The sequence below is a fragment of the Trachurus trachurus genome, assembly GCF_905171665.1.
Source record: "Trachurus trachurus genome assembly, chromosome: 4".
Lineage (NCBI taxonomy): Eukaryota > Metazoa > Chordata > Actinopteri > Carangiformes > Carangidae > Trachurus > Trachurus trachurus.
In genome coordinates, this window is record NC_139898.1 from 26,915,446 (window position 1) to 26,929,024 (window position 13,579).

Consider the following 13,579-nt stretch of genomic DNA (forward strand, 5'->3'; position numbering starts at 1 on the left):
GGCTACAATAACGTGTCACATTACTCCTCATGGGATCTTATGTAGGCTAGTTCAAACATGGACATGTATTTAATAAGCTTCTGAGATTACTTTCACCATTAAATATAAAGTTTACCTCGAGTTGTAGATGCTAACGGTGTTAGCAGCGTAGCCGCTCGGCAGTTAGCCGGTGTTGCTGGGTAAACTAGCAGCCTCGGAGACACGGGTCCGACCCGCCCCTCGACCTCCTTAGCTCCGCCCCCTCGTCCAAATATGGTTTCTTCTGGCTCCAAAAATCAAAAATGGCGGCGCCCTGAAAGCCAATCTCCTGGCTTCACAAACCAATGGGTGACGTCACGGAGGGTTGCCACCTGACTCTGACCCAACAATTTACTGTACCAACTAGCCACCACAGTAAAAGTTTTGTTTAGTTTTTTTTGCCACCACAGTATTGTTTTTATTTACATACCGTTTCTGAGGTAACATCTTCGATTCAGGGCTTGGACTTGTATCTTTCAGGCTACATGTGGAAAAAAGCAACAACAAAAAAATACCAAGGAAAATGTTGAAGTCAAAGTTTTGGGAATTGTAAACATTACACACAGAGCTTGCTGTAGGCTAGTAGCAAAGATACCGTCTTTGCTAGTAGTCACAGGTCAATATCTGGCTGTGTATTTAGCAACAAAAAAAACGGTTGGTTAGTTGGTTTATATCGCTCTGGGTTTATCCATTCATCCTTCTCCAATCAACTTACCTGAGTCAAGGGCAAGTTAATTAATTGCAGCTGTGGAAAAACGTGTTAGTTCGAACCATGAAAAACTATTGAAAAGTCCGAATTTGACTACAAACGCACGTGTGGTGTTTTTTTTGTAAAGTGAAGGATCTATATACATTTCCCATCTGTACATTTAGGACTTTTGTGAACTCGACACAAGCTGTTTTCTCTTTTTTTAAAAACACTTTCCATCGACACCATGCTCGTATGTTACGTTTGAACGACTGTATTTTTTCCCCAATGCGCCGTGAACGCCTCACCACCGCGGTCCGTGCTGCGGCCCCTTTAAACTCAATCTCCCGCGTTCCAAGTTAGGCGGAAGTAGAAACCCTATCTGTTCTCTATTTAAGCGCGCCAACAAAGACTCAACAAACAGGAGGTCTATCTTGCACTTCGTTCACGGAAGCTCCACGCCGCCTGTTGTCATCATCCTCTCTCTCTCTCCCCTCCACCGTCTTTCCTTTTTGAAGATGCCAGAGGAAACGTCCGCCGCCGCCGCCGCCTCGTCCAGCACCGGGAGGTAAGAGCCGTTTGAGCCGTTGGTGGTGGTGGTGGTTTCTCTGCCGGGGAAACGCGGCTAGCTTAGCGGTTAGCATACGAGCTAACCAACCAGCGCGACCTACGGTGTTTTAGTTCAAAGTCTGGGTAAATGTCGACTGTACAGACGTGTAACCGGTGGCCGTGGCTGTTTAAGTAACCGCGCTGTGACCCGGTGGATGTTCACGTCACGTCACGGCGCTAACGGACATCACTAAAAGCTCGGCTAGCATGCTAGGCTAACCGCCGCACGGCTGCAACACCACAACAATAATACAGATATTAAACTGCGGCTGAACGGTGAAAACTTTCAGAGCGCACAAGACTCTGGTTATTATGTTTTGTGAGAAAGTGACTCGGATTACTTTGTTTGTTTTGACGTTGACTGACTGAACTCGTTTTGAACTCACGTTTGTTTTTGTTTTTTAACTTTTGCAGTGTGGAGGAGAAGCCGTGCTCGTCGTCATCAGCCGCAGCAGCAGCAGACAGGTGAGAGAGTGTCTGCACGGCTGCATGCACCACATCTGTTCACATTGTTATACAACACTTGACATGCATGTCCTCCTGTCACAGCAGCAACTGTTATAAACGGACATTAAAATGCAGTCTTTTGCACAATTTGCACGCATCCCAAACAGAATAATTTGCATGCAACTTAAACAATCATTTAATATAGTTATTTCTATAACATTTTGATATGAAATTTCGTGTCTGGCCTTTAAAATTGCAGTAGAAAAAAAAGAGTGAGTGAACTAGTCCATTATTTATTTTTTATTTTTTCAAAATGTTCACATTTGCTATACAACATTTGACATGCATGTCCTCCTGTCACAGCAACAACTGTTATACAGGGTATTACAAGTTTAGTTTATTTGTTTAATTCATGGAAAAAATAAAACGGTTCAATACTAAATAATTATGCAACTCTGAATGAAAGGGGGCAGAAAGAAGCAAGAAATCCTTCTACAAATTATGGTAGATAATGTTTGTTCACATTACAACACTTGATGTGTATGTCGTCCTGTAACGGCAGCAACTGCTATATCACAATACACTTTTTTGCGTGCGACCTAAACAATAATTTAAAAGTAGTTTTAGTGATTTCCATAGTGTTTGATATGAAACTGGCCTTTAAAATGCAGGAGAGAAAAAAGTGAATTAGTTCATTTCCCACAATTATGTATTTATGGTCATCAATAATATGTACTTTGTTTTTCTTCCCTTGTAGCTCTGTCGATGTCATGGAGGAGGCAAAGAAACTGATTGGCACAGGGAAAAGACATCTAGTGATGGGGGATGTTGTAGCTGCCGTCAGTGTTTTTCAGGAGGCCTGTGCTATGCTGTGAGTACTTGTCTATTAAGATGGACATTTGTTCACTGTTCCTTTTCTGATGATAAAATAACTGAAATGCTTATTAAAATGAGGTCAGATCATATCTTGGTTTGTTGCCTCATTCCAGTATTGCACTTTACATTGTGCAATATTCAGCTGCACTTTGACCCATCGCAATAAAACAAATCTTCACAACACTTGTGTCTTCTCTTTTTTTTTTTGCCAGGGCTGCAAAGTACGGGGACACTGCAGATGAGTGTGGAGAAGCCCTCTTCCTGTGTGGGAAGTCCCTGCTGGAGCTTGCCAGGTCAGTTGATGCAGTACTTAATGGCAATTTTGGATGTGATGTCTTTTATTAAACTGGGTGCAAAGTAAAATATCGTTGGACTTGACAAGTTCTCTCCAACCCAAAGCAGTTATCTCTGTTTATTTTGGATAACCCGATGGGCCTTTTTTTTTGTGTGTGTTTTTGTCAGGATGGAGAACAGTGTCCTTGGTAATGCCCTGGAGGGAGTCCCAGAGGAATCGGAAGAAGAGGAGCAGCAGCCCAACTCAAATATTGAGAGTGCCAACAACCTTGATGGTCAGTGGGAAACTTTTCAGAGAATGAGATCTTATTTTGAAATGGATGAATGATGATCAATGTTTTTAACTATTTATATTAAAAGCTGCCTTCATGGTTAGATGACATTGATACACTTGTCATTTCGTATAAACCCCGGTGGGTCTAAAGCATTTAAACCCAAAACACATCAAGATGGCAGTGGAACAGTAATTTTCTCTTGCATTAATCTGGCAGTGTAACTCACATTTGTCAGTGTCAAGAAAAACTCAGCTTTTTCATGTGACACTGGTGCAGAACAAACTAGAGATGAGCTACGAAAGCAGGTCTATGACGCAATGGCCGAGCAGGAGGCGACTGACACCAAGTCTGGAGATCCAAAGAGCCCTGCTGAGGTGAAGAAAGAAAACGGGAAGGCAGGGTCCCCAGTAAAACTCGTGAATGGGTCGGAGAAAGCCTCCGATGCCCCCGTGAACGGGCAAGAGAAGAGTTCAGTCCAGGACGCTGCAGTGAACGGAGCTGAGAAGACGCCAGATGCCCCTGTGAACGGTGCGGGGGAAACTCCTGCTGCCGAAACTGTGACGGAGAAGAAGCAGAACGGAGAGACGGCCGAGGCCAAGCCGAAGGATGAGGAATCCAACCCAGAGGCTGAAGAGGAGCCTGAGGGCAGTAGATCTGTGGATACTGAGCACTGTTGGTGTGGATGGGTGTGGCACAAGTCTGGTATCGATACAAAATAGTCAACAGGTGTTAACAAGGTGGAGGGGAGTGCACTGGAGCAGGTGGAAACAGCACTTTTATTTATGTATATGTGCAGATTTTCATTCGGTTTCTATTGAAAACAAACTAGAAAAAAAGAGTGTCTTGCTCTTAGTAATTATCCTCCATCTCCACAGATGATGACGATGATGATGATGATGACGACGATGACGATGAGGAGGATGGAGCGCAAAATGGACAAGAAAAGGCGAGTTCACTTCCATGGGAATTTGACACAGTTGTCAGTATGGTTTTGGTTTTGTTTTTTAACATGCGACTCTGTGTTTCAGGATGAGGAGGAAGTTGGGAATTTGCAGTTGGCCTGGGAGATGCTGGAGGTGGCCAAAGTCATCTTTAAGAGGTAATCACTTGGAACGATGGTAAAAAGAAATCAACCAAGTCAACATTTAACTCTCTGCCTGAGTGTGTGAGGCAGTGAGGTGACATTGCCTTTTATTAATTCATTTTCATCATTGCAGGAAGGAAAGCAAAGAGGACCAGCTGATGGCATCCCAGGCATATCTCAAACTCGGAGAAGTCAGTGCTGAGTCCGGTATGTTTCATGCACAAGACGACAAACATGCAACATTCACTGGTCATATAGATGCCCAGATTTCACCCTCTGAATTTGTGTGTGTGTGTGGCCTCTTCTTTATCTTAAGAGGTTGAGTCAGATCAGTCTGAACATGAACAGTTTGAGGGGACAATCTAAATAGTTTGTGCACACATCAGGAACCTTTGGGATGGTTAAGTTTCTATAAATCATTAAACGGTGTGGAGAGGCTGCGTTGTCTGTGTAGAGCTAAAACGACTGCATTCACAGCTAGAAATACAACGTGCCAATGGACATTGTTCTAAGTTGACTTAATTTTCCAGTAGTGACAACTGGTTCTACTTTTTTCTTCCTTAATGTACAATGCTATAGTTTATTTCAAAACTGATTTAATTTTTAATAAAAATGTACTGAGAGAAAAGAAAGAAAACGTGTAGAGATGATGAGGAAGACAATCAAAACTGACATGGAAAACCAAAAAGCACAATGCTTTAGTTTAACTAAATGTGTTGTGTCATCCAGGTAACTATCCCCAGGCACTAGAAGACTTCCAGGAGTGTCTCACCCTGCAGCTGAAGCACTTGCTTCCCCACAGTCGTCTGCTGGCCGAGACCCACTACCACGTCGCCACCACACTGTGCTACATGGACCAGTACAGCCAGGCCATCCAGCACTACAACAGCTCCATAAAGGTCATCGAGGCTCGTCTGGGTAAGAGGTTTTTTCAGAAACTTCTTCTGCATAAGACTGAGATTCAGGCAGGTGGAGACAACAGACTGAATTTATCCACTTAAAGGGATAGTTCAACATTTTGGCAAATTGGCCCATTGCCATAATCCCTATAGTCATAGCAGTAGGTTCGTTACCTTTATTTGTCGGTGTAAGCTATTTTTAGAACGGAGGAGCGAGCGGCAGGCTGTTCAGAGCTACACTATGGAGGCTAATGGAATTTCTTGGTTTCCCTCATCAAACTCATCAAATACAAAATCCCAAAACTCCAAAACGCTGTCGTGGACAAGTTGTGAGCTGCACAATCACCACGCTATGAGATAATAATAGAATGTTACGAGACAGAGTTGTTTTAGAGGTAAATTCATGCAAAACCGCTGATGCGCGTTGCGTTCAGGGACAGTTTTTCAGCAAGCAGACTCTGTATTTACCTCAAACGGCTCCGTTTCGTAACGTTCCATTATTATCTCATAGCGTGGTGATTGTGCAGGTCACAACTTGTCCACGAAAGCGTTTTGGAGTTTTGGGATTTTGTATTTGATGAGTTTGATGAGGGAAACCAAGAAATTCCATTAGCCTCCATAGTGTAGCTCTGAACAGCCTGCCGCTCCGCTCCTCCGTTCTAAAAATAGCTTACACCGACAAATAAAGGTAACGAACCTACTGCTATGACTATAGCGATTATGGCAATGGGCCAATTTGCCAAAATGTTGAACTATCCCTTTAATGTTCCTGTATCATGTATTCGTGGTCTATGCACAGCCATGTTGCAGAAAGTGATTGATGCAGCAGAGGGAGCGGATGCAGCAGCAGCGGAGAAGAATGAGCTGGAGGAGCTGAAGCAGCTTCTGCCCGACATCAAGGAGAAGGTGGAGGACGCCAAGGAGAGCCAGAGAACAGCCAGCACCGCCTCCCAGGCCATCCAGCAGACACTAGTGGGTGCACACTCGTCAGCCTGGATTAAAACCCGCTCGTTTTTGGCTCACCAGGCTGAGTGCTGATGTAGAAACTGAACACAAGTGTGGTAACTGACTGACCTCTTGCAGGGCGGAGCCTCAACCTCATCGGCGTTCATGTGTGAAAACGGGGGCCCTTCGTCGTCGTCCTCATCGTCTGCAGCGTTTGCCACAGTCAGCCAGGTAAGGACTTGTGCTGATGTTCACTCATCTAAAAACCATAATTTGAAAAAAAAAAAAAAAGGAAAAATATGCAACACGAAGAGATGAGAGCAATCAAACTTTTCCCTTTCAGATTCCAGTCAAGAAATCTGACAGCGCCTCGTCTTCCAAAGCGGTCTCGGACATCTCCCACCTCGTCAGGAAAAAGGTGAGGACGACTCATCTTATGCAGCTCCTGTTAATAAAGTTTTTTTTTTACATGTTGTCCTCTTAACCAGTTTGATCCGACTCATCAGAGGTGGAACTTGACTCTCAGAGCTGCGGAAGACAAACTATTCTCCTCTTATAATTAAAACTGGCCTTGTTGTTGTGCGGTTTGTGTGATTGCCTGCTTTGGTTGCAGGGATGTCATCATGGCTTTGTGTTGCTGCTTTTGTGTGACGTGTGCGGTGACTGTGAAGTGTGACTTTGGTGTTGGTAACTGTAGTGTAGTTGTGGTCTGTGTGTGTGTCAGATGATGGAGTGGTGGAGCTGAATCCAAGATCATGGGCTTGATGCGTGTGCATGATTCATTTAAATTGTGACTTCAATGGGCGATGGCAGCTCGTGTCGACTTTGCACTGTTTTGCTTTGAATGAATCCAGTTGTGTCAGAAGCCAACAATTTCCTCCTCACCACCCCTCTTTTGACCTGGTCTTATGTTTCTACACAGAGGAAACCAGAGGAGGAGAGCCCAGTAAAGGACACTGATGCTAAACAAGCGAAACAGGAAGCCACAGTTAATGGCAGCGGTGACTCTAGTGCCAGCCAAGGCAAAGGAGTCCAGGAGGGAAAATCACAGGAGGCGAGTGATAGGCTCATGTCTTTGTACTCACGTCTGCACGATTGTGCTGTGACGTTGTAGTCGCATGTAATTTTGAGTTCTTTTGGCTCAAGTTGCCGTTTTTAGTATCTGAAAGTTTTGCCTGGATGAAGAAATTTGCCTCATGCAGCCAAATCAGAAGTTGATAACCTACAGGAAGTTGAGTCCTGTATAATTTGATTCTTTTAGCTCATGCATGTTAAACATGATGAAACTGGGACTTGTCTTTGCTCAACAAGGTATAATCAAAACTCCAACTTCTCCAGTCCTTGGAAGTGGCATTCATCTGTAAAGAGGCAAACGACGGCACCAGCTGTTGCTGTGGAAGTTGATGCAGTCTTAAATCGTCCAACTGGACTTGAAACATTGTCTGTTTGCATCACTTAACGTTCACAGCTCTCTGTGTAAACGTTTGTCTACAGTTTGCAAAAGGAAACAAATAATCTATCAGAGACAAACCAGCAGTCTGGAAACATTTCCTCCTGATGAGGATGTAGAGATGCAAAGCAGGAAGAAAGCAGAACCCCTCGTCTGAGTATTTGTTTTTTTGATGTGATGCTAAATGCTTGTTCTTGTCTCATTTCCTGTAGCCTGCCAACCAGTCAGCCTCTGTCCAGTCTTCAGCGTGACGGCCCAAGTCTCTTTTCTGATCTTCAAAACCAGCACAGCATGCCTGTCCAGCCCCTCTCCACCTTCAGCAATTTTGTTCTGTAAATAAGATCCATTTTCATAGATTTGTCTGTCCAGTTTTGTATACTTGTAGTAAAAAAAAAAAGAAAATAATAAAGAATTTGCAGATGTAAATTTGTATCAGCACTTTATTTTTTTTGGGTTAAGATTTTCTTGGCAACTTGATTCAGCCAACCAGGTCCTTACACCTGTGTGGGCTTCCTCTTCCATCCACCTTTTTTGTTAAAATTACACGTGTCCCATGATTATGAACAGTCATGAAGAAAACCAGACATTTTTATTTTCATTTGTAGTTGAATTAATCAAGTTCGTCATTTGTCACCAGGCTCTTAATACAGTTTCATTCCCTATTAGTCATAGTTTTATGTTTTCCATCATTGTGCTGCTCCTCATGTATCTAAGAGCTGTTCTCATATGTTTCTATAGTCGACTCCCTACAACAAAATGATACAAAGAGAAGGAGCTGCCTCACTTAAACTCCACATGATAAAATTTTTACATTTGAGATCCGATGATACAGTACGTCCTCACTGTAGAGGTGTTTTCCGCTGCATGTTTGTTTCTTTCAGCTCTGCCTGGCTTCATCCGTGGGTGGAAGGTCTGTGTGCTGAGCTGCGGTCGGTGGGGAGGAGAGATGATCTCCTCCTGTGGCTCGTGGAGCTGAAGCCATCAGAGCTGTGTTTCTGTGGACGGTCGCAGGGAGAGAGGACACCTGTGTGGAAACAGCAGTTATCACCAAATGAAATAGCATTCACCTGATTTTAGTGCAAAGTGATTATTCCTTTCCTACATCTATGGTAGCCCTGAGAGCTCAAGGCAAAATTGCAAAACTTCTTCCAATAACGTGGCTTCTCATACAGAATAGTTAAAGTCAAAAATCAAAACTCCCCTGTTAACCTACCACAGCTGGGTATTTGTAGAGTCTGGTGCTGCTCAGGTCGGGCTTTGTGAGGGTCTGCACATCTGCATCTCGGCCGTTGACCAAACGAACACACAGCTCCATGTTGCCCACCTTCAGTTTACACAAACGCACATAGTCAGGTGTGTTGTCAACAACCTGAACCCCCAAAAACTACCTCTATTAACTCTATGGAGTCTAGTCTTTGTACCTGGGGTATTGAGCTGAGCTGAGCAATGCTTAGTGAGGGATTAATGGGCAGCATACGCACTGGCGCCCTCCAGTGGCCGCTACGGAGCTGTTGGAGTTGAGAAGATAAAACTTTTCAGTGTTTTTAAGAGCAAAACAAAAAAAAAAGTAGCAGATGGTGATTTTTCAGATCGTTTTAGACTACGGTTAATAAGACTAAACTCTGCCAGATGGTGCAGCCACTTTCCTAAATGCTGCGGCAGGTGAGGTGCAGAGAGGTTTAGACATTTTGTCTTGAAATAAAGAATTTACTATTTAGGCCTGTGGTCATTCCCAACCACTTCAATGATGAATGTTATATAGAGGATGGCTCTAAACCGACAACTCCATCATTTCAAACAGCAGTTATGTAGCATATCGACCTGGTTGTAGTGGTCGAAGAGCTCCAGTTGTGTCCAGCCACAGGACGCCAGTCTGAAGACCTCTCCTGCTGCCTGCACCTCCACCAGCAGACAGAGGGAGGGCGACGGCTGCATCCTGCAGGACAAAGGTCACTGGACACGTGAGAGTTTGGCCATGGCTCTAACTTGATTACTTATATGCTGCTCTGTGGTGGTGGTGAGGTTTTTATATAGTTTATTACGTAAACCAGCAACCATTACATAGTAAGTTTTTTCCTTCTGACCTAAGATGATTTTTTGGTTTGTTTCCTGTCCTTTTCAATTTTCAAATAAGTGCCTACAAAAAAGGAGAAAGAGAAAGAGAAGGGGAAAAAAGAAAAGATAGATAGACGAGCTGTGTCCACTGCTATTTTGCTTGATTGTTTTCTTATTATTTTATGTTTCATCATCTTTAATTTTTTGAAATAGTGTATACTGGTGTTGATATTAAGCCAATGCAATTACAGTATATATCTAGCCTATAGAAAGGGGTAGCCACCATAAGTTTTTCTTTATCCTGCTCCTTTTTCATTTATCGTGTGAAGTATGTAAACCATGAATGGAATAAATGGAAATGAAATGATGATAATCTACACTGCCCTTACCTGGTTGCAGGTTGTTTGACCGACAGGAGTGCACAGTTTCCAGCGGTGAGGCCGGTGCTGTAAGGCAGGGACCTGACAGGAGGCAGATGATGCGGGGGTCCTACCTGCAGACCCTCGGAGTAGAGAGCTGCTACCAGACGCAACGCTTTCTGAGAGGCATCGAGTCCCAGAACCAGGTCAAAGAAAACCACAAAGCCTGCTCTGAAAGACCAGAAGATGTTGTTTAAATGTGTTTAAATTTAAAGAAAGTAAGAGGTTAGTAGAGGATGTGGTATGATTAATGTGCAGCCAAGTCTTATCGATTCAGACATGTAAATGATCTGTGGGTGGTGTGGAGAAGGGAACTGACTCTGGATCGTAGGGAGCTGGACCCAGAGCATCCAGTGGGTCCATCATGGCTCGTCCGGACAGAGAGGAGAAGGACCTCGTCTCCAGCTGATGGAAAAACAGAGATTATTATTGTTATTATCATCAACCTCGAGAATCAAGACAGCTGCAGAACCAGTCTCTATAAACTTGTACCAGTGAGAGTGGTGCATTGGTTTGGAGTGGGAGTGGACCAGGAGGAGGTGGAGGAGGAGGTGGATCGTGTCTCCAGGGCCTGGGGGCTTCTTTGCTTCGCTCCATCTCTGCCTGTAAACTGGAAATCTGCTGGAGAGTCTCCCTCTGGATCAGCTCCAGCTCAGTCCTCCTCACTGCTGCTGCACAACAAACATGTGTAACTAACACCAAACACTGGAGGACTATAGGACAGTGAAGGTTACACCTGCTTTTCACCAGCATGTTATTTATCTCCACTGTGGCTCAGTCTTATTATATCAACATCACTAAACAAGCGAACAAAAGCATTTTAACCACGAACTCACAGAGGATTTGTTAAAAACTGTGACAATAAGACGATATATAAGACTGTCTGACCGTCGTTGTCGTGGTTTCTCTCTCTGGCCAGTCGGACCCGGAGGATCTCCTCCTCCAGTCTCTGGTTCTCCTGCTCCAAAACCAGCAGCTCCAGGGTCAGATGCCGCTGCCGAGGCTTCACCTCTGCATGTGGAGGAAAACAAAGACCAACAGGTCATCTATACCCTCAGTTTTATGACATAAATTTGCAGCGTGTCAAGTACTGTTGGCTTTGCTTTATTTCGAACATGTATGAGTAACACAAGAAAGTAATCTGAGAAACAAACAAACAAAACCAATGGGGCGTCGCGTGGCGTAGTGGTTAGAGCGGGCGCCCCATGTATAGAGGCACAGTCCTCGCTGCAGTCGGCCCTGGTTCGAGTCCCGTGTCGGGCGCCATTTACTGCATGTCATTCCCCCTCTCTCTGCCTCCCCGTTTCCTGTCTGTCTCAACTGTACTATCTATAAAAGGCATAAATGCCCCCCAAAAAAAAAAAAAAAAAAAAAAAACCAATGAGAATAGTCAAAACAACAATAATAATTTGAACCCAACATGTCCGAAAAGGAGTAAGATGAAGCTTATGCTTATTTAAACCCTTTTCCACTAGTCAATTAACAACCAGTCTCCCCAAACATACATATTTATATAATACATATTTACAAAAAATAGAAAAAAAACAGATACATAAATCATTTATGAAAACACACGATTGTTAAATCATCAATCATCATCTTTCTTGACCCTAGATATGATTTCCATATTTGAGTGTGTGTGTGTTAGTCATGGACTTAGTGCAAGAAATCTGTAAAGTCAGCTCAGTGAGTGCAGCTGTGTTGACAGCCACTGCGTATTTATTTATATTTTATTCATATTTACATGTTATCCAGGCTTACTTGTCGTCTTGGCCTTGGTGGAAGCTGCTGCTGCTGCTGCTTGGTTCCTCTCCAGACTCTGGGCTTCTGCCTGCAGCTCAATCATCTGAGCCACAATGACTGGATCTGACCCACCGGACTGTACATAGGCCCGTCGCAGGCTTCTGCAACAACCAGACCTGATTTACCCTCAAACACAAAGAGGCAGCTCAGGAAAACTAATTCATATTCACAGGCACAGGGGTTTTTAAAAAATAAACCCCTCAGGATAAAATGGATGTTTATACTTTATCTGGGCAGAGAGAGGGTCGTCTACACAGGAAACAAACTCGTAGTTGTCATGATGCATCTTTTTCTCGTGGGCCGGATCTGGCTGATCAGCAGGTACAGAGACCTTTTGTGCACTTAGAAGAGAAGAAAACAAAAAAACGCAGTAGATCATCTAAATTGGATCATCTTGTGACATCAATGGAAAGACTCCGAGCCTGAAACTGCAAAACAAAATTCAATCTCCTGTACCACAAATGTTGCAATAAGGAAACTACTTGGGAATAATAAAATACAGAATTGATGTTCTGTGTCTTAGAAGCCTGGAGGGGGAAAAAAATAAAAAATCAGATTTCACAGAATAATACTCTTGGTGGCAAAGCAGTGCAGACAGTCGTTTCTCTACAGAAGTGTTTGTGCAGACATAAGTCACCTTATAAACACATTAAATGAACTCTGTGTTGAAGCAGTTAGTTGTTACAGGACGTATGTTACCTGGGTGTTCACATTTTAAGTCTTATTCACTGTGTTGAACTACAGTGAAATCCTGTACCTTTCACTTTATGTCTTTTACAGCTGCAGTTACTTTACAATTTCAAAATGTATGTAGTTGTACATACAGTAATCACTAAAATCGTTTCCATTTATCATCTGTATAAAAACAGTTGGATGAAACTAACAGAAATGTCATATTTTCCACAGTTTGAGGTTTGAATGGTCCTCTTTTAATGACATCATCACATTGCGCCCCCTTCTTCTATAATTGCCCACGTTTATCTCAAGGCACTTATTTTCTAATATTCAAAGACTGCATTTCAATGAGCCTCTATTGACATTTAGTTGCAAAGCCAATAAATGGCTCGTCCTCTTCTTTAGGTCTATTATTAAACTATGTTTAGGCTTGTACTATAATAGCGGCAAATTACTGGGAAATTACATTAATGATCAGAAAAAGACAATTAAATCGTCAATTGCAATTATTTTTATGGCAATTTACCATCAGCCAAAATGTTGTGATTGTAACAGGCCTAAATGTAATATTCAAGATTCAAGGTTACTTTATTTGTACCCTTAGGTAAATTTGGACAGGACATGTTTGACAAAGAGACGACAGTACTCAAGGCTAAAAGGAAAACCCCCGGTAAATAACCAGAAAAAACAACAAAAAAGACACAAGATATGAATAAAAGTAATAATAAATTAAACAAAGGAGTAAGAACGAAATAAAAGAAATATGAATGAAATAATCTGCAAAAACACTCGTAGGTAAAAAAAAAAAAAAAAAAAACGTTGACCAAGTGGGAAGATGAGGTATGTATGCCATCAGAAAGAAACAAGATAAAAGAAACATGTATTTGAAAACTTTTCATAAATAATTTAAATGTCATTATCATTATTACCCAAAGGAAAAATTACATGCAGATCACAGAATACACCTGAATGATGTCTATAGTGGTCAGGATAGAAAATAAAATAGAAATAACAACAGGAACACTGGAGCGGACACACACAC

General features: G+C 42.8%; 1 protein-coding gene across 2 annotated transcripts; it reads left to right on the plus strand.

Annotated features, from left to right (window-relative positions):
* Window positions 1-1,113: 1,113 nt before the first annotated feature.
* On the plus strand, window positions 1,114-8,011 carry LOC310984563 (histone-binding protein N1/N2-like). Of its 2 annotated transcripts, XM_083969806.1 has the most exons (15): window positions 1,114-1,274; window positions 1,730-1,780; window positions 2,520-2,633; window positions 2,851-2,931; window positions 3,101-3,207; window positions 3,484-3,855; window positions 4,083-4,153; window positions 4,236-4,306; window positions 4,425-4,498; window positions 5,021-5,209; window positions 5,990-6,162; window positions 6,274-6,366; window positions 6,479-6,553; window positions 7,058-7,189; window positions 7,798-8,011. In XM_083969806.1, exons 1-15 carry the CDS (start codon window positions 1,225-1,227, stop codon window positions 7,834-7,836), a joined length of 1,692 nt encoding a protein of 563 aa, XP_083825932.1. In that variant the 5' UTR covers window positions 1,114-1,224; the 3' UTR covers window positions 7,837-8,011. The 2 variants fall into 2 exon arrangements, with proteins under 2 accessions (XP_083825932.1, XP_083825931.1); XM_083969805.1 differs by lacking the exon at window positions 3,484-3,855.
* Window positions 8,012-13,579: the final 5,568 nt, after the last annotated feature.